The following is a 26,780-nucleotide window of genomic DNA, read 5'->3' as shown; positions in this document are numbered from 1 at the left end:
CTTCCCTCCCAAACAAAGGAGGCAGCACCAAGCTTAGTTAGGCCAGCAATGTGTAATGTTTTAGTCCTATTTTGAATGTTTTTTTCTACCTCCTCTACCTAAGGAAAAAATAAGCTCCCAGAAGTAATAAAAGCCTATCTATAAAATGAAGTACAAATATATCAAATGCTTGTATTGTACCCTAACAGTGTGCTATGTATTTTTTTTTTTTTGTATATTTGATGTGAACGGAGATAAGTTGAAACTAACAAACAAACTGTAGTAACAGAACCCAGTTAATGAAAAAATTTATGATGTTTTAAACTTAAGAAATTTATGTTCGTAATATAAGCGATTGGCTGGAATGTCAGCCATACGTATAAGCTATCATGTTACGTATATTGTTGGAACTCAATACTTGTGTGATTTTCACTGGAAACCAAACAAGCAATTTATACAATGTTTTGGACAACTCTGTGTGTCTTTCAACAAGTGGACGGTCAAGTGTGGTGACATTAACATGTGTGGGCAACGAAATAATTTCTGAGTGTCGTGGCTCACAATGTTTGATACATTAATAATGAACTATACTTATTCGAGCAAGTACTTACCTCATCCATGGATGCTGTTAGCCAGGGTTCTCTCCGCTGAAAATGTGAGTACGACAGGTAATAATGACACCCAGGCCATAAAAATGGAGATCTTCTGTCGCAGCATTGGATTTTGAACAAAAAGCACTCACCCACTGCACCAGAAATAAGACAAATGCCACGGCAATTCTTTAATACGTAATACTCAGGTGAAAGTGTGACACTCAATGTGAAATCAACACTAAGAAAATGAGTGCACACACTTGTGATGCTAGCAACTAACATGTTGACCGTTAGCGACTAGTTCTTAGCTGAAAAATATGCTAGCGCGCAAGCGCGAAACCCAGCAGCGAGGCCGAAGCAAACTTAACATTACTGTCAAGGCAATAAATTCAAACATGTAATGGACTACCATATTATGTATAAAATCTTTCAATTTCTTGTATAACTTGAACATGCATAGGATAAGCTGGCATATCCATTCCATTAAATAAAAGAGAAGCCAACAAACAAAGGTCATCCACCCCTATTGGGAAATGTACATATGGGGAAAAAAAAAAAAAAAAAAAAAAAAAAAAAAAAAAAAAAACCACTTTACATCTCCATACCGTGTCAATGTACAGTGTGCGGGCAATTGTGTAGGTACATGGTGAAATACCCCCAGGGTATTGTAAAGTTAAAATTTATTAAAAACAAAAAAATGAAACCCCAATCGACCATAAATGTTGGCAAAGACATTAATTATGAATGTGCAGTAAGGTGCAGACGAATGAAAAAACCAACACTAATTTTTCTTTGTACATGATTTTGTTTTTTACACACTCTAGTATGCAGAAGGACAGTAAACATGTACGGCTAAAGTATGATGTATTATGAGTTAGGAAGTCCAAAAAGCCTAAATTTGTACAAACAGAACATTTCTAATAATGCAATTCCACTATACTTTAAATTAATTTTTTCCATTTTTTTATTAATATAACACAACTGTTCTAGTAATCATTCCTAAAGTAAGAAGATAGGACATCAGATTTTCTGCTATGATCATTCAGCTTAATGTTCACTTTTCCCAAAGAACACTTTGTTGCCTATGCAACGGGTTTGTAATGTCAAATGAAATATCTAAAGTTAAAGAACTTAAAATAATGTGATTATGGTAATAGAATGTTCTTGGTGGATTTTAAATAATGTAAACAGTTAAGGCACTACATCGGCTACTTCAATATTTATTCACCTGTCCTCGTAGAACTTCTTAATTACAGATGCAGGATATGGCAGAAGTTTGTGGTGATCTTCCATCAGTAGATCTCCTCCATATGACACACCATCATCTGGAAACTCTGGGAGTAATCCTGCATTCATGAACCATTGAACAACTTCAAAATATAGTGAAATCATTTCAAGGGCCTTTGCCTGCTTTTCAACGGAATCTGGAACTTAAAAAAAAAAAAAATAATAATAATAATAATAATAATAATAATAAATAAATGATCCATTAGGCAGTTTCCCCCCCCCCCCCCCGTGTGTGTGTGTGTGTGTGTGTGTGTGTGTGTGTGTGAGAGAGAGAGAGAGAGGGGGGGGGGGTGAGGTGAGGTGAATATATTTTTTCAACCATATCTTTGACATTTCACATTTTCACTGTGTCGACCAACTTGGCTTAATGTATCAGACTATTAGTTTCCCAATGCAGCAAAAATATTTTTCAGTACTTGTGTCATTGCTAGTGCTGTCACAGAAGTATGGCTATGTCCTGAAAAAACATGTGTTTTGATTAATTTGATACTGGAAAGTTGGAAACTATAATTAACATACATAATTTTACTGCTGAGCACGAGAATGGAGACGAAAAAGGTGGTGATATTTTTCATGTACTGTGATTCTTATCCTGAACCGATTCACACCTGGCAGCACATAAAGTGAGTTTTTTGTGTATTGTGATTGCACTTTAATCAATGAATGAAAAATTGAGTTGATTTGTTCGGTCCCCCCCCCCCCCCAACCACTGTCATTACAAACCCCCAAAATAAAGTAATAAATTAATGAAAAACACGAAGTACTTTCTATTGTCTGAATAAAAAATTATACAGAATAATACACAATTTGATATTTTTTTTATTCACTTAAATGTCAGTGTACTTCTGTTTGTAGGGAAACAAAAAACTTCTTCTTACGTCTTTGACATTTACCCTTTATTATGATAAGTCAGAGAATTTAGTGAAGATTTACAAAATTTATTAATGTCCAGCTTATATCAGAGCTCTATGGCCAGGGAACTTAACTATGTTTTCGGAGAGGGCATTATCAAGTTGTCCTAATCTCTCTGAAATTTTATTGAGTTTTCACAATCAATACTGTCTACTGTGCACTCAACTGCACCAGAATCCCATTCAGGGTTGCGTTCAACTTCCCATTTATAAAGACAACCTTCCATCTTGCACACCTAGCTCTTATGTGGCTCCTGACTTCTCTGCTGCTACATGCCATAAAGTGGTACAGTTAGGCCAATCTGACACGCCAAGTCTTGTCTGACTAACCGAGTCCATTTAGTTCTCCAGCACTTCATTAAATGACAACACACATTCTGTAGACAGAGCATGTTTCATTTCTAATACCAATTCTAAAGCAGGACTTAACAACATGCAGATTTCGAGCATGAGCACTCGTGCCCACTCACTTTCTTACTTTCAAGCCGAGCAGTTGCGCCATGGAGGGGAGTGGGGGAAATGCACAAGCACCATATGTCCACGGCAACATGGGAGAAGTGCCACACATGAAATGTGATAGTGTCGGTTTTGACAGCAGTGCCACCTAATAGCACCAATAGCGAGAAACCACTACGTAACACTGAGAAAGTCTTCATATCTCAGTCCCCTGTGCGAGGATTCTTACCTTTTCACACAAAATGATAGGTACGGAAAACAGCAGTGGGTAAAAGGAAATCTTGCTCATTTCTCTAAATTATCGGCTGTGCAAGATGCTGTTGTTAAAAAACCCTTTCAACATTAATCACAATTTTAGTATCCCGTAAGGGACAATTTGAGCAATGTTTTAAAGTCTGAGGGCATCAGAAAGTGATTTTGATCTGTTCTCCTATCCATATTCAGTGAATATTGAAGAAATCTGTTCTGAACAACAACTAGAAATTATTGACGTGCAGTGTAACAGACAATACAAAGACAAATGTCAGTACAAGAAAAGCATCTAGGAAATTCTACAGAGAAGTCCATCAGGATGGATTTTCTCGATTGCACAAACAGGCTGCTACGAAAATAATTAATGTTTGGTGTGCTGTTTGCTTCTGGACAACTGTGCATTGCAACAAAAAGACAATGCGCCTGAGCATACGGCAGTCACATCAAAATCCAAAATTGCATCTAAATTGCACAACAATAATTACTCCTACCACAGAAGCAATTGCTAAGGGGAAAGTGAAAGAACTGAAAATCTCACACTTCAACAATTTCAGTTTTGTATAACAACTCACAAAGTAAATTAAGAAAAATGTATAAGTACATGTTATATAATAGAGGGAAACATTCCACGTGGGAAAAATATATCTAAAAACACAGATGTTGTGACTTACCGAACGAAAGTGCTGGCAGGTCGATAGACACACAAACAAACACAAACATACACACAGAATTCAAGCTTTCGCAACAAACTGTTGCCTCATCAGGAAAGAGGGAAGGAGATGGAAAGACGAAAGGATGTGGGTTTTAAGGCAGAGGGTAAGGAGTCATTCCAATCCCGGGAGCGGAAAGACTTGCCTTAGGGGGAAAAAAGGACAGGTATACACTCGCGCGCGCACACACACACATATCCATCCGCACATACACAGACACAAGCAGACATTTGTAAAGGCAAAGAGTTTGGGCAGAGATGTCAGTCGAGGCGATAGTACAGAGGCAAAGATGTTGAAAGACAGGTGAGGTATGAGCGGCGGCAAATTGAAATTAGCGGAGATTGAGGCCTGGCGGATAACGAGAAGAGAGGATATACTGAAGGGCAAGTTCCCATCTCCGGAGTTCTGACAGGTTGGTGTTAGTGGGAAGTATCCAGATAACCCGGACAGTGTAACACTGTGCCAAAATGTGCTGGCCGTGCAACAAGGCATGTTTAGCCACAGGGTGATCCTCATTACCAACAAACACTGTCTGCCTGTCTTCATTCATGCGAATGGACAGTTTGTTGCTGGTCATTCCCACATAGAAAGCTTCACAGTGTAGGCAGGTCAGTTGGTAAATCACGTGGGTGCTTTCACACGTGGCTCTGCCTTTGATCGTGTACACCTTCCGGGTTACAGGACTGGAGTAGGTGGTGGTGGGAGGGTGCATGGGACAGGTTTTACACCGGGGGCGGTTACAAGGGTAGGAACAAGAGGGTTGGGAAGGTGGTTTGGGGATTTCATAGGGATGAACTAAGAGGTTACGTGGCTGAGGGACTGCGTCAGCTTTCAGGCAACACCACATACAAAGTTTGCCAAGGCAATCCCATTCCTGATGTCCAGGCGGAGCTTCAAGGAATCCTCAAAACCTTAGGCCCCCTACAAAACCTTTCACCTGACTCCATCAACCTCCTGACCCCACCAACACCCCGCACCCTTACCTTCTACCTTCTTCCTAAAATTCACAAACCCAATCATCCTGGACGTCCCATTGTAGCTGGCTACCAAGCCCCCACAGAACGTATCTCTGCCTACGTAGATCAACACCTTCAACCCATTACATGCAGTCTCCCATCCTTCATCAAAGACACCAACCACTTTCTCGAACGCCTGGAATCCCTACCCAGTCTGTTACCCCCAGAAACCATCCTTGTAACCATTGATGCCACTTCCTTATACACAAATATTCCGCACGTCCAGGGCCTCGCTGCGGTGGAGCACTTCCTTTCACGCCGGTCACCTGCCACCCTACCTAAAACCTCTTTCCTCTTTACCTTAGCCAGCTTCATCCTGACCCACAACTTATTCACTTTCGAACGCCAGACATACCAACAATTAAAGGGAACAGCCATGGGCACCAGGATGGCCCCCTCGTGCGCCCACCTATTCATGGGTCGCTTAGGGGAGGCCTTCTTGATTACCCAGGCCTGCCAACCCAAAGTTTGGTACAGATTTATTGATGACATCTTCATGATCTGGACTCACTGTGAAGAAGAACTCCAGAATTTCCTCTCCAACCTCAACTCCTTTGGTTCCATCACATTCACCTGGTCCTACTCCAAATCCCACGCCACTTTCCTTGACGTTGACCTCCACCTGTCCAATGGCCAGCTTCACACGTCCGTCCACATCAAACCCACCAACAAGCAACAGTACCTCCATTATGACAGCTGCCACCCTTCCCTACAGCCCAGGTCACGTGGCAAACGAATCTGCTCCAGTCCGGAATCCCTGAACCATTACACCAACAACCTGAAAACAGCTTTCGCATCCCGCAACTACCCTCCCGACCTGGTACAGAAGCAAATAACCAGAGCCACTTCCTCATCTCCTCAAACCCAGAACCTCCCACAGAAGAACCACAAAAGTGCCCCACTTGTGACAGGATACTTTCCAGGACTGCATCAGACTCTGAATGTGGCTCTCCAGCAGGGATACGACTTCCTCAAATCCTGCCCTGAAATGAGATCCATCCTTCATGAAATCCTCACCATTCCACCAAGAGTGTCTTTCCGCCGTCCACCTAACCTTCGTAACCTCCTAGTTCACCCCTATGAAATCCCCAAACCACCTTCCCAACCCTCTGGCTCCTACCCTTGTAACCGCCCCCGGTGTAAAACCTGTCCCATGCACCCTCCCACCACCACCTGCTCCAGTCCTGTAACCCGGAAGGTGTACACGATCAAAGGCAGAGCCACGTGTGAAAGCACCCACGTGATTTACCAACTGACCTGCCTACACTGTGAAGCTTTCTATGTGGGAATGACCAGTAAGAAACTGTCCATTCGCATGAATGGACACAGGCAGACAGTGTTTGTTGGTAATGAGGATCACACTGTAGCTAAACATGCCTTGGTGCACGGCCAGCACATCTTGGCACAGTATTACACCGTCCGGGTTATCTGGATACTTCCCACTAACACCAACCTGTCAGAACTCCGGAGATGGGAACTTGCCCTTCAGTATATCCTCTCTTCTCGTTATCCGCCAGGCCTCAATCTCCGCTAATTTCAATTTGCCGCCGCTCATACCTCACCTGTCTTTCAACAACATCTTTGCCTCTGTATTCCGCCTCGACTGACATCTCTGCCCAAACTCTTTGCCTTTACAAATGTCTGCTTGTGTGCGTGTGTGTGTGTGTGTGTGTGTGTGTGTGTGCGCGAGTGTATACCTGTCCTTTTTTCCCCCTAAGGTAAGTCTTTCCGCTCCCGGGATTGGAATGACTCCTTACCCTCTCCCTTAAAACCCACATCCTTTCGTCTTTCCCTATCCTTCCCTCTTTCCTGATGAGGCAACAGTTTGTTGCGAAAGCTTGAATTTCGTGTGTATGTTTGTGTGTCTATCGACCTGCCAGAACTTTCGTTCGGTAAGTCACAACATCTGTGTTTTTAGATATATGAGTACATGTTAATAAGATAACAGTTTGTAGCAATAACATTTCATGTAATGATTTCTATGTAGCTGATCACAGATTTAAACTGACTGACAAAAATGTGTCGGCAGCTGTTATGTCCTTCACTCGACTCTCAATTCAGCTCCCCATTCTCTGTTCCTTGCAGATAGTGGGAGTCCTGTGCTTGCTGCACTCTGTGCTCACAGCTTGCTCCAAGGGCACATTTGGTGTAAAAACCTGATCTAAAGGCTTTCATACAATGTGAAACAAGTCTCACTTGCTTCAAATGTATTTTCGAGACCCTTCTTGTTGTTACAAGTCAGCAATTACACACGCAGGTACATGCACATTGTCCTTTTACATAAAAATATTTAATTGTATGAATATAATAGAGGGAAACATTCCACAAGCGAAAAATATATCTAAAAACAAAGATGATGTAATTTACCAAACGAAAGCATTGGTATGTTGATAGACACACAAACAAACACAGACACACAGAATTCAAGCTTTCGCAACCCACGGTTGCTTCATCAGGAAAGAGGGAAGGAAAGGGAAAGACGAAAGGATGTGGGTTTTAAGGGAGAGGGTAAGGATCCATTCCAATCCCGGGAGCGGAAGACTTACCTTAGGGGGAAAAAAGGACAGGTATACACTCGCGCACACACACACACATATCCCTCTTTCCTGATGAAGCAACCGTGGGATGCGAAAGCTTGAATTCTGTGTGTGTGTTTGTGTTTGTTTGTCTGTCTATCAACATAACAAAATATTTAATTGGGTAGATAAAAAATCTACTCATCAAGCGGTGGCAGAACACACACGTAAAAGACAGCTGTAATTGGCAAGCTTTCGGAGCCAGTGGTTCCTACTTTAGGCAGCAGAGTTGAAGGGAAAAGAAGAGGACAGGATAAGAAGGAAAAACTGATTGCTGGGAACTGCATCAGATGAGATTTGAAAACCTGAGAGCTTAAAGTTCCCAGGTACACGACATAGGCCCTCAGAAGGCCAAGCAACTGTGTGTTTCTCTGCATGTGACAGGCATCAAGCTTGTTGCAACAGCAACAGAACTCTCAGTGTACAAACACTTTAACATACTGTAAGTAGGCTGTTTAGGTTTTTTTATTGGTAATGCCACCTCTGTATAAGAAAAAATCACTGGCTGTGCTGTGTGCAGTCTGTGGCTGCTTTGCATTGTTGTAATACTCAACCATTGTAGTGTTAGGCAGCTGGCTGTGAACAGCGCGTAGCGTTGCGCAGTTGGAGGTGAGCCGCCAGCAGTGGTGGATGTGGGGAGAGAGATGGCGGAGTTTTGAAATTTGTCATGAACTGCTATATTTATATATGATGATATCAAGGTAAATACATTGTTTGTTCTCTATTAATATCTTTCATTTGCTAACTATCCCTATCAGTAGTTAGTGCCTTCAGTAGTTTGAATCTTTTATTTAGCTGGCAGTAGTGGCGCTCGCTGTATTGCAGTAGCTTGAAGAAGCGAAGATTTTTGTGAGGTAAGTGATTTGTGAAAGGTATAGTTTAATGTTAGTCAGGGCCATTCTTTTGTAGGGAATTTTGAAAGTCAGATTGCGTTGTGCTAAAAAATATTGTGTGTCAGGTTAAGCACAGTCCTGTAAAATTGTTCTAAAGGGGACGTTTCAATACTTCAACATGCAGGACAAGACACTGGCAACTGGAACAGCAGGAGACATTGGATGAAATCAGATCTTTTTCAGTCCAGTCCAGGAGTCTATCCCAACCATCACAACTTCCTTAGACATCAACAGTGACTTTGCTGTGTTACAATGCATCCAATGCTGGACGCCTGATCGTATTTCGCCAAAGGTTACTGGCTGAAGTGAGGGGAGAGCCAATGATTAAATGTATGTTTGATTCTCAGACGATTTAGCTGCAGAGAATGATTTCACAGATGTTGAGAGAAACTATTGTAAGGTAGTCACAAATTATGTTCACACTAATGAGGTCTAGAAGAGAAAGGTACCAGTGGGTGTTAGTGCGTCTTAACAGGAGGTACCACGATTAATCGTGCATGCAAATGGTCCTACAGGATGCATAGCAAAATTCTAGTGTGGACTCCATGAAATATCAGTATGCAGAAATCCCATATTGAGCTTTTGTACAGTTTCAGTTTGTAATGAGAAAGAAAGAGCAGATGCACATCATAAGGAAGTAGTCATAATTGGAATAAGAAGCTAAGAGTGACACAGTGACAATGGCTCAGTGTAACTAAAATTTAAAGTTGCTTTTTTGCAACAACAGTGAATAAGTGGACTGCCTCCACAGCTGAATGGTTAGCATTGCTGCCTTTAATGCAGAAAGATCCAGGTTCAAATCCCTATACCTGCTCAGAATTTTTGTGAGGTAGGGAGGTCCAGTATGGGGTCCATTCAGCCTTTGTGAGGCCAAATGATGAGCTGCTTGAATAAAGAAGCAACAGCATCATCACGATTCATCTACTAGCATAATGGCTGGAAGGATTGACATCATGCCAATGGCTGGAGGGATTGACATCATGCTGATCACATATTCCACAATGTGAGTGGTGTTTATAAAATAAAGTGTGAATTGCCACCTATGTTACAGCAGGAGGCTGTGTTTGGTATTTAATATCAAAATCTGTAGCTGCTAATGATAATCATTACCAGAATTCGCAAGTGACAATACAAGAATTCTATAAAATAAACCTGCTGACTTATTCTTTTTCACTACTGCCCCATGAACATCACTCCTTTGATTTTATGCTGGCCATAGAAATGTTCAGCTTTCAAAAAAAAAAAAAAAAAAAAAAATTGGAATCCCCATAACCATTATGAGGAAGTAATGGAAATGAACAAAAATTAAAGGTGATCCAGTGGAAGGAGATAGTCTGGGTCAGCAGCACGATTGAATTTTAAAGTGGTGCCTTGTCATAAAAATGAAACAGACATAGCACATGGAAGAAACAATGCTCAGTGAAAAGTTACGTTGGTAAAACATTAGCATCAGAAAAAGTACTAACATTTACGATTCTTTGCAAAGATTAAAAAATTTTAAAATGCAGTGAAAGTAAGATAACATGCAGCCAAAGTTAAGATAACATGCTGTCATGACTTTCTGAACAGTAGCAACGAGACAGAAGCATATTTGTTATTTCAGCAGTTTTTAAAACTTTAAGAAAAAATAACCATTATTTTAAGCATCTTTTCTTGAGCACTGATCAAAGTCATGAATAACTTCTTGAAAAACAAGATTTTTGCCTTTGATGCATTAGCTACATTTTCAATCACAATAGGCCCATTTTCAGCTGGAAAAAATTAACTAAGAGTGTATAAATTCGTATGAAACTTAGATTATAATAGCACATAATATTAAACACAGGACACATTTAAATTTCTTGTCTAGGTGTATGATAAATTTGTATAGCTATCGTATATGACACAAAGTGTATCCGCTCTTTTTTTAAAATGATAAATCTTAATTAAATTACAAACTTAATGTACTCTTACACAATAAATGTAAATAATTTGTCACAGATTTGATATTACATGCCATGGTAATCTAAATTTCATATTGGTTCTGATCAATAGTTTGTGTTACGTACACACTCTACCCCATCAGTCAAAAAAGTTTTGAGACTACATCACCAATAAGTAGAGAAATGTTGGGGTGTGGTTTTAACGCTACTAATGCTCTACATCGTCTCCTCCCTCCTTGCCCCCCCCCCCTCCTCTTCAATTTAGTACAATACACAGATAGTCACTGCAACCATGTGAAAATGTCAGTTGCATTTCAATTAAGTCGCGCCAGATATCTATGCGTCATTTTTGTTCGAAAGTCAAAATATGCAGGACAAACTTTGCACACTCTTTTCCCTTCTTCAAAATATTTTGGAGAATGTCAAATACTTTATTTAGAGACATGTTGCTCCACTATGATTTGTAGCATAGCAACATGGACACACTATGGCTCTACAGCCACTACTTAACACTACCTGCTAACAACTGATGCGTTGAATGCACATCTATTGTTTACAGGTATTAGTTCAAGCCACCATCATAGTTAATGTGCTGGTACTGCTTATACACCATAAATAAGAGGAGTCTCAGAACTTGTAGGACAAATAGTGTAATCCATAATTTACACTTGAAAATGACTCTTCCGTCAAAACTGCATTCATGGTGACTGAAAAGGCTGCTAGCCAAAGGCAAAAAGAGTTCAAAAACACATTTAAACAATTTTCCAGATTTGATAAAGCATCAAGGCACAATCATATCACCCCTAATTATAATAACAAAACAAGAAGGTTTACTAAGGGTTAATAGAACTATCCCTGTAATTCAATGACATCTACACTGTTTACGTACCATAAATTTTTGGAATCTTGGGTGATGTTAACACACCGCTGAAGAGTTTTGCCAAATGGCCAAGCTGGTTACGGTACATGCTTAGCATACGCCGGCCAGCACGGTCCAGTTTTGTGCCGGAGTGATCAAAAAGTGGTGCACCTAAAATATGAACCATTTGTTACACTAGTAATAATGAACAAAAACATTACACATGCTTTTCTAACGTTTTGAAAAATATTTATTTCACCACATTTGGTTTCTTAAGCCATCAGCAGGTGACAACTGACTGGCACAACCACATGTAAAGTGACAGGCGACGTAAAATATAACTGATACAGGATGTACATTAAATAGTGAGGTAGAAAGTTTTTACAAAGGGACATATTACTTTTTTACTATGCATTAATTACTACATTTAACAAAAGTTAAAAATAAAGGTTTTTTTTTCAGAAATCTACATTTAAAAATAGATTAAAAATAAAGTTGAACTTACTACTGAAATTTAACATTTGCGTAACTAACTAAATTTCACAGAGAAGAAAACACGTTGTGTTTGGTCATATAAAAGTGAACTGGCATTTTGTATCATTTATTTCAAATACTCCCAGTATCATATTTTTGCTCTCATAACAGCACGTAAAATGTCACACCCTACATTGTATGGGTGGTTCCCTGTTAAAACACGTTTCCCATAGTTTGAATTGGTCCCTTTTTGTCCCCAACTTCTCTCAGGCACCAACATTTTTTTGACCGCAGCTTCCCTCACATGCTAACATTGCAACTGCCACACCTCTGCCTGACTGACCAACATAATTTCACACAGTGCTTGCATGCGATTTTACACATGCTACTCCGTGCCGAATGTTTCTCTTGCCTTTACTATTCAGTAACAATTCCCTATACGACTGATATTGGAAAATGCCGGTTTGTGGTCTTGAGACTTTTTGCAAGGTAAAATGAAATTTTGCCAACGTAGGACTACTTATGGGTTCCTGTTAGCCAGCAGCAACTTAATTTTACACACTATTCTTTTTGTAGAATGTTATGGATCATGTCAGAGTTACAGCTGTTAGTGAAAATTATAAGTTTGACAGTCTGTTATCCAGTCTGAAAGGCAGATTCAGGTAATGGATCTGGTATGAAGTACTGCACCACAAAATGGGAAAAATGAGTGTTTGTGACTTCCTTGGTGATGCGAGCTTGAAGGTATTACAGCATCAGTAGCTGTTTTTCGGTAAGTGCTTTGCTAGTATTTCTTTATGTGCAATACGCTTATTAAAAAGCCTCCCAGTTTCATTGGGAATAGTAATATTTTTCTTCTGTTTGCAGCAGCACAACAGGCCTGTAAGCTCTCACACAGAAGTTGTTTCATATTTATATGGTTGTTAGAAAATGTTCAGGCCAATAGTGTTATGCACACGGCTGGGAAGTACGTAACTTCTTTAAATGCATTAACCCATTTAGATTTCAAAATTTAAGACTTAATTATTTAACACTGCCTTCATTTCTTACTGTTACAAATATGACACCCCAGAGCATGTAAGAAACAGTGACTGTACGCTTACTCGGGCAGGTAACCGTCGTCAGAGCACGGCCACCTGGTGGCAACAGCATCACACCCTTACTTGTGGCATCAACCACTAGAAGATACTCAATTCGGTAAAATTTGTGGCAACCCCCCCCCCCCAAAGATGTAAACAACCATGCATGAGCGACGCAGGAATGAGGTACACAGCTCATGTTGTCTGTAGTTCAACCATGCCTAGATGGTCAATACCACGGTTCGATTAAGTCTGCATTGTTACTTGTTACTTCGTGCCAGAAAGGACTCTCAACAAGGGAAGTGTCCAAGCGTGTCGGAGTGAACCAAAGTGGTGCCAACTCTACAAACATCATTTTTGATAATCCTCGCACATGTTTCAACCTTTAACAACATGGGTTGTAGGTATGATGTAAACTTTTGATAGTGAGACAGGATTATTTTGCTCACTGTTTCTGACAAAGCAAGCAAAACGATGTAGCAGAGTAAGTAGGTAGCTAGGTGTCAATTTGTTCATAAGCATGAAACGCTTGGAGGTAATGCAATTTATACTGGACTGCAGCTCCAGCCTTCTTTCAGTATTATTCCAAAACTTTGCACATATGTCAGTCAACACCAATTGCTAGCTCTCCATTACACTTGAGGAAATTTAAAACCAGGGCATTAACTAACAACAATCAATATAAAGCAGTTCACATGCAAAACAGTAGGCAAATACTCTCTGTGATGCCAGTGCCAAATTGGAGACGACACGACGCGAGCTTCCTCCGATGCTTTGCAGAAAGACTGACAACTAGATGTACATGAGAGAGCACCAACAAATGCACACCAAACATGACCGAATGTTTTCTAGCACTTGCCCACCAACAAACCCGTCTCTGTTGTAAATCAGAGTACTCTCATCTGCCGATGCACATTCGCCTGTGTTTGCTCCAGTGGATACTTTTATTGCCTGTTGCAATGATCTTTTTAACTTGTTATTGATCAGTTTAATTTTTGTTTGATGCAGAGAAATGTGTATGTTTTGTTGCACATATTCATTTCAATGCCAGGCAGGAGCAGTCGGATGGGAGAAACAGAGCGGGGAAGGAAAAAACAGTAAGTACAATAATAGTGTTTGTGTATATACTTGTGTTCATCCATAAGTAGTGAGGCAATGCAGCTCATAGGTAACTGATTCCATTCGGGCAACTTCATCCTTACTGCTGCTAGCACCTGATAAGCAGGATCAAAGAAGATGAAAAGAATTTGGATACTTCCGAGTGTTATATCTGTATGCGGAAATTTTTATATCACCGTAACCCATTTCAAACGAGCTGCTATAAGCGTCGTTTTTAATACATTTCATTTATTTATTCCACACATTATTTCAACAAGTATTGCAGAAGTAGAAACGAATTATGATTTTACAATTATGGGAGTTAATCTGCAACCTTCAGCTACTGTTGGCTATGGTGTGAAAGCACTTGGCATACAACGCCCTAGCCTTGTGTTAATTGGCAAACCCACGTCATGGTTGAACCATTATTGCCAATTCCATTACACATATAGGTCAATTAGCATCGTGGCTTTGCCTAGAACATTTTCTGTATGCCAGAAAAACAATTGTTGCAGTTGCCTGTTCTGTCATAAGGACAGGCAATCAGTTTCTTACATGATCCATGATGACACCACCTGGTTTGCACCATGTTAAAATAAAGATTTGTATTTCATACCAATCTACTATGCTACCAACACTGCAATGAAAGAGCAGCATAACGATGCTATGGGAGTTGTTCTACATCTACACTCTACAAACAACCGTGAGGTGCATGGCAGAGGGTATGTCCTATTGTACCAGTTATAATTATTTCTTCGTGTTCCATTCACGTATAGTACAGGAAGAGTTACTATTTGAATGCCAGTGTGCCTGCAGTATTATTCTAATCTTTCCCTCACAATTCATTTCTGAGGGATACGTGGGGGGTTGTAGTACATTCCTAGAGTACCCATTTAAAGCTGGTTCTTGAAACTTTGTTAACAAGCTTTCTCAGGATAGTTTAAGTTTGTGTTCAAGAGTCTGCTAGTTCAATTTCTTCAGTATCTCCGTGACACCCTCCCATGGATTAAACAAACCTGTGATCATTCATGCTGCCCTTCTCTATATATATTCAGTATACCCTATTAGTCTTATCTGTTACAGGTCCCACACATTTGAGCAACATTTCAGAACTGGTCACGATTGATTTGAAAGCAATCTCCTTTGTAGACTGATTGCATTTCCCCAGTATTCCAACAATAAACCTATGTCTACCATCTGCTTTACCCAGAACTGAACCACTGTGATCACTCCATTTCATATCCCTAGAAAGTATCCCCAGACACTTGTACAAGTTGGCTGATTCCAACAGTGACTCACTGATATTATAGCCATACATTACTACATTTTTTTTTTTTTTTTCGTTCTGTGAAGTGCACAATTTTACATTTCTCAACATTTACAGCAAGCTGCCAATCTTTGCACCACAATGAAACCTTGTCAAGTTCTGAATGAATATTTAAGCAGCTTCTTTCAGATAGTAGTTCATCATAGATAACTGCATCATCTGGAAAAAGCCTGTTGTCTGCAAGGTTATCAATATACAACACGAACAGCAAGATAATGTGCTGTGTCTTCCCTACCAAACAGTCCTCAATCCAGTCACAAAATTCACCTGGCTGCTTTCAGTACATCATGTGAAGAAATTGCCAGTTGGGTTTTGCATGATCAATGTCTTCTAAATCCGTGCAAGTTGGCACTGACGTGGTCATTCTGTTCAAGCTTCCTCATTATGTTTGAGCTCAGAGTATGTTCTAAGCTTCTACAACAAATCAATGTCAAGTACATTGGACGGTAGTTCTGTGGATCACTTCTACTACCCTTCCTGTAGACAGATGTGCCCTGTGCCTTTTTCCAAGAACTGGGGACAGCGTTTTGTTCAAGGGATCTGTACTAGATAATAGTTAGAAGAGGAGCTAAGTCTGCCTCAAATAGAATCTGACAGGGATTCCACATGGGGGGCTGGAGCTTTGTTCAGTTTTAACGATTTCAGCTGTTTCTCAGTACCACACACACTTGTGTCATTAATCTTTTCAGTGGTATAAGTTTTAAATTGGGGCAATTCTCTAGGGTTTTTCTTTGTAAAGGAACATTTGAAAACTGAGTTAAGCACTAAAGTTTTTGCTTTGCTACCCTCAATTTCAGTTCCTGTCTCATTCGCTAGGAACTGGACACTAACTTAGTGCCACTGACAGCCTTTACCTACAACCACAATTTCTTTGGGTTCTGTGAAAGATTGCTTGGTAGTATTCTGCTACAGTAGACACTGAAAACATCACGCATTGCTGTCTCGACAGCCAAACACATTTCATTCAACATCTCTCTATCTACAGCCCTATGCTTTGTTTTACGCCTGTTATGTAGTAAACTGTTTCTTTAGGTGTTTCTTTACGGTGGCTGTATACCTTGCAGGTTGCCTTCCATTCTGAACTGTTCTGGGTATGTATGTATCCAGGGCATAGTCAACTATTCTTTTAAACTTGAACGATAGTTCCTCTACATGCTCCTGTCCTGTGCTGAACATTTCAAGTTCCTCATTGAGATACGACACTATTGATTTTTTATCGAATTTACTGAACAACTATATCTTTCTGCTTGTTTTAGTTGTCCTCTGTACTTTGGTAATCACTTCTGCCACAACAGCACTGCGGTCACTGATGGCAGTTTCGACGTGGCATCCTAAAAGCGGTCAGATCTATTTGTTGCCGTTAGATAGATCCAGTAGATTTCCATCATGAGTGGCGGTCCTAACTATCTGTTCTAGGTAGTTTTCAGAGAAGGCATTTTGTAAAGTTTCACAAGATGCAGCAACATCACGTATATCACAACAATGAACAGAACAGAGTTGTGAAATTATCCATGGCACAGTCTCAGATCACACGAGAGTGACATACAGTATTTTTCAGTTACACAGCCACATGACCTAATGGCATCAAAATTAACAACATTTACTATAAAAAGTAATGTTTGTGCCAAGAAAGATTACATGCAAGCTGACACGTTTTACACATTATCTGTTGAGTATATCACCACCTATAGAACATAAGTGTGTGTACATATTAAATCACTGAAAGGTAAATGAATTCATTTAAATTATACTAGTAGTCATTGCATTGGAGAAGTTAAACGGCAGAGAGAACCACGAAGGAAATTTATCTACGAAATGCAGTGGAATAACATTAAGTAACAATAGACTTTAATGAACTGACATGAGCCTGAACAATAGGGGACTGACATACTAGGACATGTATTGAAACTCTGAAATACTGCCTTGATAATGGCTAGTTACTAGCCAAAATCTAGATTTGCTTTAATAAAGCCTGAAAGGAAAGGACGACTGATTGCTGTGCTTCATCATTTTAGAAGTCTTATCACAGTCACTGAGTGCATCCCACATTCCTAATGGAAGGTAACTTGACTTCAAGAACACTATGTGAGATCCAATGATTAAATTTCATTACTTTACAAATTGGGTAACTTAATTGTGTATTCGTGAACTATTTCTGTTCAAAACTGATAGGTATATAGCAATAGTGCCAAGACTGTAATTGCATAAAACAAAATAAAACTACAAATCAATTGTGTAATTAAGTGAAAATATTTCACTAATTTAACTATACTGAGCAGAACTGCAGTATGTACATAGTAAATTACTTCAGCATAAATATTTTTCTGCGTGGCTATCTGGGTTTGGTGTAAGTTGCAATGAAAGAGCAGAAAAAGTACCTGATATCCGTCAGATGCAACATTAAGCCAAATATAGGCCCTCACTTTGAATATGTGTAACCTCCTACCCATTTCAGTTTATTTTCTAACAGTAACCTTTAATTTGAGTTAGGGTTTTTAGAGTTACTGTTAAATGTGGCAGAATAACAAAACAGCACCCACATTTACTTTCAGATTGACACAGCGTACTGAGAAAGAATACAATTTAAAGCATCAAAGTGTTGTGAAGTTTTAATACAGTCATTTCATCTATGTATCACACAGCCATTTAACAGAGTTATTCAGATCTGGGAACATCTGCCTCTACAAATCATAACAATGCACTATATTCAATTTGCTTGTAATGTACTTGTTTCTATTAAAAACACAGTCCCATTCCAATGCACAATTTTTACTTTTCTGATGAAAGTGAAGAAATACCTCAAACCCACGTATGCGGATATGAACAATGGGATGAACTTACAAAGTTTGCTTGCTTCGTCCTTGACAGCCAGAGCAAACTCCCAGCCCCAGGTGAGGAGCACTGGTAATGAACACCCAGCAACACTTTGGGATCCACTGGCCCATTCAACAGCACATGAATGTAAGAACCCAGACATCTGCCACTCGAGAGCAAGAGCTAGAAGAAACCTGCGCTGCTGATCCTGCAGAATATCAAAACTAGAATAAATTTATGACACACACAAAAGGTTAAGACATCAAAATACAACAATAAGCTACACTTTCAAATGAAAAATTTAATATTTCCAAAACCTCACACCAAAAAATATTTTACAATGATTTCAACAGTCATTGCTTACTACAATGGCGTTGCTACTGCTGCTGCTGCTGTTGTTGTTGCTGCTGTATGTAGGCTGAGATAGCCAAAAATTTATTTTCATAGACCAATTTTACTTTCAGTCCTTCTTTCAAAAGAAAGTTTGGGGAACAAACACATATTTTAGGATTAAGGGAGACCATTCGCCAAAAAGTAGCAGTGCTGAGTTGTCGATAGGCACACAACTTTTTTGTGTGTGTTTCTAACAACAACTCAATGCTTATGAATTTCTGTAAGTGGTGTGAGGGGTTGCGCCATATGTATACTGTATACATGTTCCAGATTTGTAGTTGAATTGTCATGCTCCTTTATGACATGGTGCTGGTTAAAAGTTATGATTTGTCATGTACAGCACCTGATTTCGATGCTGCATTATACCTGAGGATGATCCGTTTGTGATCAAAACTGGCTGTGTGCAGACCATGAGTTTCCAAAAACACCTAGAAGGTGTAAATAATTTGGAATAAAGTATACCAGGTGGATACAGAGACAAACTGAAAATATCAAGATGTTATTCATGGATACTCTGAATGTTTTGAAAGAAACAACCCACACAGTTCTATGGCTCATTAGCAGCCACAGCATTCCATGCATTACTTTTAACAAACAAAATGCAACAATCAAGTCACAGTATTCATTGTCACTAACAAAGCCCAGTGTCCACCTCCCATTGTACCCTCAAATTTGGACCCTTTAGCCCCATCTTGGATTTTGTTTACAAACTGTGTACAGTACATATGGTTTTGTGCACAAAAAACTCACCAAGATACACTGCCTGTATGATTCCACAAGATGTGATGAAAGAGTGGCATGCTGGTGTTATAAAAAGGAGATTGGTTTTATTTATTTTACATGTTAGTTCCATAAGACCAAACTCAGGACCAAATCTTCAAGTTCATGGACTGTGTCAGGACATGAAATTACAACATAAAAGTAATAACAGATAAACTAGAATGTTTATGAACTCAAAAAACAACAAGCCATAAGTTTACATAAACACTATCAACAATGTAACACTGGAATCAGCTTATTTTTTCAAGGAACTCCTCAACAGAATAGAAGTAGTGACCCATGAGTAAACTCTTCAGTTCAGACTTGAAAGTGCATGGATTACTGCTAAAATTTTTGAATTCTTGTGATAGCTTATTGGAGATGGATTCAGCTGTACACTGCATGCCTTTCTGCACAAGAGTCAAGGAAGTGCAATCCAAATGTGGATTGGATTACTGTCTACTATTAACTGAATGAAAGCTGCTAATTCTTGGAAATAAGCTTCTATTGTTAGCAAAAAGTGATATATATGGTGACCACATACAACTAATTTTGCCACTTTCTATAAGTAAAGTGAACCAAGAACCCTAAAGCTCAAGCAGAAATGCTCTGAAATCAGAGTTAGGGGGCCTATAAATAACAATAATTAGAAGTTTAGTTTCACTACATTCAACTGCCTAGCACAGCATTCAAATACCTGTTCAGTGCAGTGCTTTGATACGTCTACAGACTCGAAGACTCGAATTGAATACTGATTTTTTTTTTTTTTTTTACGTACATGGCCACTGCCCCGTTCCGCAAAGAACTCACTGAAAAACAGCCAGCTAATCTGTATCCTGTTAAAGGAAGCCTCTGAATTGCCAAGTTATTTAAGTGGCACTCTGATATACCAATAATGTCAGAGTTATTTTCTATAAGCAGTTCACTAACTTTATCTCTAATATCTCTTCTATTTTGATGAAATATGCTAAATCCTTCACTACTTGGATTATTGAAATCCTCTGAAGTTGGTTCGTTTGTTAGACTTCGTTTAAGATGGGATAGTTATCTGCTGACTTCTATCTAAAAAAGGTGCAGCTGTGATCTACAGCAATCTTTACCATGTTGCAATATGCTTTTCAGACAGTAAGTCAGGAGATTTAGGGCAAACAGCATATTGTCAGCCACAAACGTTTGCAGTCAAGCATGAATAGCCTTGGCTCCATTGCCCACTTTTTTCAGATTTACATGAGAACTGTTATTTATGATATGGTGATATCTGCTATTATAAATAGAAATCTTCCAACCATTTTTCTTGCTTATTATTCAATGGATGAGGCAGTTTGTATGAAATTTTCATTCAGAATAGCAAAATTAATAGATTACAGTAAAATTTATTTATCCTTTTTTTCACTTATATGTTTTTCTCACTTATACTTTTTTTTCATGTCCCAGTGAAATATCCATAGTGTGCACAAGTTATGGTGCAGTGTTTCAGAGTGGGTTGCTGGGAAGGGGATTGGTATGGCCGTATAATAAAATTTAATAGTGTAATAAGGAACTTTGTGAAAGTTAGGCATTGGTCAAATTTTCTTCGATCAAATCTAGCGCCTCGCCTTCGATTTGATCAAAGGAAACATTCGTCTTACATTTACTACATGGGGAAATCAACCACCTGGAGTGCTATCATCACTGCAGTTGTCTGACACACACAATGTTAATCAATATGACTGCCAAATTTACATAGTTCGTCGCATATATAATGAAACTGATAGAAATATTCGAGGCAGATGAACGACTGTGTAGCTTAAAACATCCTGAATGCAAAAACAGAATAAAAAGTGAGAGCTATTAAAAAATTACAGACACTATTAGCCGTGAAGTAGGCCAGGATATACCTCCCGAGAATATAGAGAAAATCTACAACTTCTGTGGAAATAATTTTTCACATCTGCAGTATATATTAAATTTATTTGCCTTCACATATTCCTCCTTCAAAGCATTATAAATAGCTTCAAATGTTTCTGGTATTATTTTCGTCAATGCGCACTGCAGCATTAGAGTGCTATAACAGTACTGTACACTAGATTAGCTAGAAATCGCAGTATTATGGTAAGTCTGTCTTTTGCGGATGTAGCACTTCTGAGGACAATGTTCAGCATCATAATATGAGAAGCCAGTTTCTTGAGCACATATTGAAATGTACTCTCATCTATTCCCAAAAGGATTTTCATGTGATTTTACGTCCTCGACTTGCAGCTCCCATAGCAAATTTTGTTGTATATTTTTCGCATCTTGCCGTGAAGTACATGGCTTCACCTAAGTATGTTTCCTTTTCTTCTGCTTCTCTTGCAAGTGCAATGACAATCCAACTGCAGTGCACACAACTGCAGATCAGGTATAATTTTACTTACACCGTCGGTGGCGTAGCATGTTGATGTTGGCAATGACCCTTCATTGCTGGGAATTCATTTCACCACGAAGGAAATAATTAAATCTGTTCTTGCTCTATGGTTGGCAGATTCTTCTATGTACCCTTTTCCATTCAGTAAATTGGTTAAACTCGTAAAATGAACATTTCATAACAAAACATTTGCATTATATGAAGATGATGTTGCCAACATCAGCACACTACACCGCTGATGCCACAAGTAATACTGAACTACAGAGAATAGTATTAAGTCATTGTTGGCCATTATGAAGGAACTTTGCTGAAATGTTTGGTGACATTGCCAACTAGAAAATCACTTTGTTGTGAGCATCCAAATCCAACTAACACTTAATTTTTAATGTGACAGACTTGAGATTGTTTTATAGATTGACAGACATGCAAAAACAGTATAACCTGCAATAACAGAGTCGTCACAAAAACCAGGTATTATACAGAGACTGTACAGTATTGGAAAGTACGGTATAATGTATGAAGCTTTCTATTACGGCAGTGGTGATAGCCATAGGGAAGGTTGATAGTAGGTGTAGCACTCATTTGTTTCCCTGAAATTACACGACTTCTGCCGAACTAGGGCACAACTGGACAAGAATCGTTGCATGTTACTCGGAAATTCCGAAACACATCACACCTCATACTGTATAGGCTATAGTACCGTATTACTGTATTTCTAATTATTTTGAGGACTGGTTACATGAGCGGAAGAAACTAGGTAAGCATTACTATTGCTGAAAAGCTACAAATTTTGAGAGTTGTGAAAGAAAACAGTAATCGAAAGCGACTGGATATTGCCAAGGAATTAGGAATTTCTGCGTCTACTTTAAATTATATAGTAGCAAAGGCAAAGGAAATTGAAGATAGTGCATGTGTGTTCGGAATTTCTACTAGTAAGCAGACATGCATTCAGGGCAGGAAATATGGAAACGTGGAAGATTGTTTGTTGCAGTGGTTCAGGCAACATAGAGCAGAAGGCATTCCTATTAGCGTCCCAATGCTTTGTGAAAAAGCAAATGAATCTGCAATTTGAGTCGGTGTGGAAAATTTCAGTGCTACATCAGGTTGGCTGTACAAATTTAAGGTAAGACTTGGTATCAGCTGTCAGAATGTATGTGGCAAAAGCAAAAGTGTCAATCCCGAGACAGTGTGACATTGGAAGGAAACCCATTTGAAAGAACCGACATCCCGATATGCTCCTAAAAACATTTTCAATTCGGATGAGACAGTCTTGTTTTACAATGTAATGCCTGGCCACACAATAGAATTCAAAAGCGAGAACTGCCATGGAGGGGAAAAAAAAGTAAACAACGTGTAACAGTGCTGTTATGTGCTAAAAGTGATGGTAGTGAGAAGCTACCAACACTTACGATCGGGAAAATTGCCAAGCCCCATTGTTTTAAGAACATTGTCACTTTTCCCACAAAATATGCTAGTAACAAGAAATCGTGGATGACGACAAAAGTTTTCGAAAGCTGCCTTCAAAGTGTTGATGGGAAAATGGGTGCAGCAGGTCAGAAGATTTTATTGTTCGTAGACAGGTGTGCAGCACATCCTCCCCTTAGTTTCTATTTGAGAAATGTGACCGTGGAATTCTTTCTAGCGAATTGCACGAATGAACTCCAGCCACTTTACATTGGAGTGATACATAATTTCAACTTGCATTATCGCAAAATGCTCATGCAGCATGCCATCAAGTGTGTGAACATCGAAAAAAGGAAGAAATGAAAACAAACATTTTACAGGCAAAATTTTTACTTGCCATTTATTCCATGTTGTGCAACCGGAGCCAAAGAACACTTCGAGAAATAATTAATAAATTTGTTTCTTCTTATAGGCATTGCACTACATTGCAACTTCATGGCACAGAGTTTCAGATGATACCATTCAGAACTGTTTCCAAAAAACTGGATTTGGAAATGAAGTCCATGATCAGGTGTGAAATGATCATACTGACCATATTTCACCTCATGGTGAAGAATGGAATCAACTTTAAGAGCAAGCATCATTTGAGGATTACGTGAACATTGATGAAAACCTAATCACTACAGAACCCATGAGTAGTTCAATGTGCATCACGGGACCTGGACGAGGAAGAAACTGACAATGAGGATGATATAGACGAGCCTCAGCATTCCTCCGTGATGTTTAACGATGCAGTAAATGCGTTAGAAATAATTAAACAATTTGTGACATACCACAATGTTTCTGGTGAAATAATGACAGAGTTATCCCGTTTTGAGGGTACAGTGTACACTATTGCCACATCAAAGAAAAAGCAAGCAAAAATTACGGACTTTTTTTACAAAGCAACATTTTCTTCTCTGTATAGGTTTACATTTTTCTTTATATCTTTGTTGAGTACAGTACCTAGTAAGCCTATATAACGTTCTGTAGAATGTAACTTTTTATTTACTGGATTTTTCATTTGTGTTTACCAATTAATTTGGTAGTATGGTGCTATATTTCATATATGCATTTTTCACGCTATGTTTTTTTTCTGTTATCCGTTGGAAAACACATAAATTAAGTTTTACTGTAATTGTAAAATTTTTGAGCTGGTAATAAAAATTATGTTTCTGACCTGATCTTATATAATTTGCAGTAAGCTGAATAATAAAACCTACAAAATGTTCCTCAGAAATACAGCACCAATTGTTGAAAACTGATAAGATTATGTAATTTTAATGTAATAGGACAATGGCATGCCTTGCACACAATGTTATGAACCATCTCCATGTATAGTTTATTCACCAACAGATTTGTCAAGGTAGTACTGTCCCTCATCTAGCTCAGTCATGGGATATGATATGATTGGATTACTAATTCTGCAGTCAAGTAAAGACACCAGTTTATGACATTATAGCTAACACTTGCACAGACTGTGTATGGCTACTGAAATTTTAGCCTACAGGGTACCTAAGAAGTACCTGCACCCATTGAAATTGTACAACTGGGGAAATCAAGTTTGTTTTAGTGGTATTGCTCCTTTGAAACAGACAAAAAGCCTTGTTGTCAATATTTTTTATTTTGTCTCAGTATTTCATTGTTTCACATACTCAGTTATACTGTTGAGGAGATACTGATGGTGTGTATGTGGGTGCCTAAACTTCCAAATACAGCACAAACAATGACAGGGATAACTGAATGTGTTTACAGATCACTTTGGCAAGGTCCTGCCTCAGAAAGCAGTCCTACGAGGGTCACTCCAAAAGAAATGCACACAATTTTTTTTACATACATCTTTTATTCCACATGTTTGAAAGTTTTACAGTGTGTAGATACATTCTTTAGGAACAATATTTTCATTTCTCCACATAATTTCCATCCCTCTCAACTGCCTTACGCCATCATGGAACCAGCGCCTGTATACCCACACGGTAAAATTCTGGACCAACCTGTTGGAGCCACTGTTTGGCAGCGTGCACAAGGGAGTCATCATCTTCAAACCTTGTTCCACAAAGAGTGTCTTTCAGTTTCTCAAAGAGATGATAGTCACATGGAGCCAGGTCAGGACTGTAAGGCAGTTGTTTCAGTGTTGTCCATCCAAGTATTGTGATCGCTTCCATGGTTTTTTGACTGACATGTAGGCCGTGCATTGTCGTGCAACAGTAAAACATCCTACTTTTGCCGATGTGGTCGAACACGACTCAGTCAAGCTTGAAGTTTCTTCAGTGTCATCACATATGCATAAGTATTTATGGTGGTTCCACTTGGCATGATGTCCACAAGCAAGAGTCCTTCAAAATAGAAAAAACACCGTAGCCATAGCTTTTCCAGCAGAAGGTGTGGTTTTGAATTTGCATGATGCCACTCCATTGATTGCCTCTTTGTCTCTGGTGAAAAATGATGGAGCCATGTTTCATCACCTGTCACAATTCCTCCTAGAAATTCATCTCCACCATTCTCATACTGTTCCAAAAGTTCGCTGCATACCGTTTTTCTTGGTTCTTTGTGAGCCACTGTCAAGATCCTGGGAACCCAACTGGCACAAACCCTTATTAGCACCACCAACACTTTCAGTATTCTGCAAACAGTTCCTTCCCCTATCCCAACGTAGCATAACAATTGGTTCACTGTGATGCGTCTGTCAGCAGTCACCAATTTTTTAACACTCTGCACTTTGTCTGGAGTGCCCGCTTTCATCATGTAACCTGCTTGCCCACCGACTAACTGTACTGTGATCAACAGCAGCATCTCCATACACGTTTTTCAACCTCTTGTGGATGTTTCTCACTGCCTCATTTTCACAGTACAGGAATTCTAGGGCAGCACGTTGCCTCTGATGAACGCCAAGTGTAGCAGCCATCTTTAAGACACGCTGTGACGGCGCCACTCACGGGAACAGGGTTAACTAAGTTTGGAAACAAGTGGGAAGGATGTATCTACACACTGCAAAACTTTCACACATGTAGAAAGAAAACTGTATTTTTACAAAGAGACTTGAAAATGAGGAGGATACCGACTACTGTGAATGAATTATCCGTCAACATGCAGCAGCAAGTTGCAGCCTGATGTGCCTTGCTTGTGCAATTTCCAAATTTCGTGCCATGCTAAAGGGTGTACAATATGTCACAGTTCACACAGGAGAAACGTGGTTCTTTGGTCTACAGAAAATCCCCATTACACGTAAAAGTTAGAAGAAACCAGCCTCATGTTATGATTCAGACTAGAATGTCATCATGATATTTGTTCGAACTATGTCTTTTCGAAGGGTGCATGAATGGAAATTTGTATCTGGACCTGTCGTAAAGACAAGGGAATTACGTATTATCACTTACATGTGGTTGCAGAAGGAAACGGCTCCAGTGCACTTTATTATTCAGGTGCATTAGTTTCTTGATGAACAATTTTAAGGCCGCTGACGAAGCATGGTTTAGCAGTGTCTCCAGCCGCTTTCAAGCATGGACCTTATCATGCAAGATAACTCATTACCGGGAATAATGAAGTCCTACATGGC

General features: G+C 39.3%; 1 protein-coding gene across 1 annotated transcript in view; it reads right to left on the bottom strand.

The window, feature by feature from the left end:
* The window catches only part of LOC126253461 (protein ELYS), a 346,049-nt gene that overhangs the window by 264,734 nt on the left and 54,535 nt on the right, over positions 1–26,780 (bottom strand). Inside the window, exons 10-12 of the mRNA XM_049954815.1 lie at positions 18,274–18,454; positions 11,485–11,625; positions 1,801–2,002 (exon numbers count right to left, since the gene is read on the bottom strand). Coding sequence (XP_049810772.1) covers positions 1,801–2,002; positions 11,485–11,625; positions 18,274–18,454 — 524 coding nt within the window. The remainder of the gene's footprint in view (positions 1–1,800; positions 2,003–11,484; positions 11,626–18,273; positions 18,455–26,780) is intronic.

The sequence above is a fragment of the Schistocerca nitens genome, chromosome 4, assembly GCF_023898315.1.
Source record: "Schistocerca nitens isolate TAMUIC-IGC-003100 chromosome 4, iqSchNite1.1, whole genome shotgun sequence".
Classification (NCBI taxonomy): domain Eukaryota; kingdom Metazoa; phylum Arthropoda; class Insecta; order Orthoptera; family Acrididae; genus Schistocerca; species Schistocerca nitens.
This window is presented reverse-complemented; position numbering and strand designations above follow the sequence as displayed.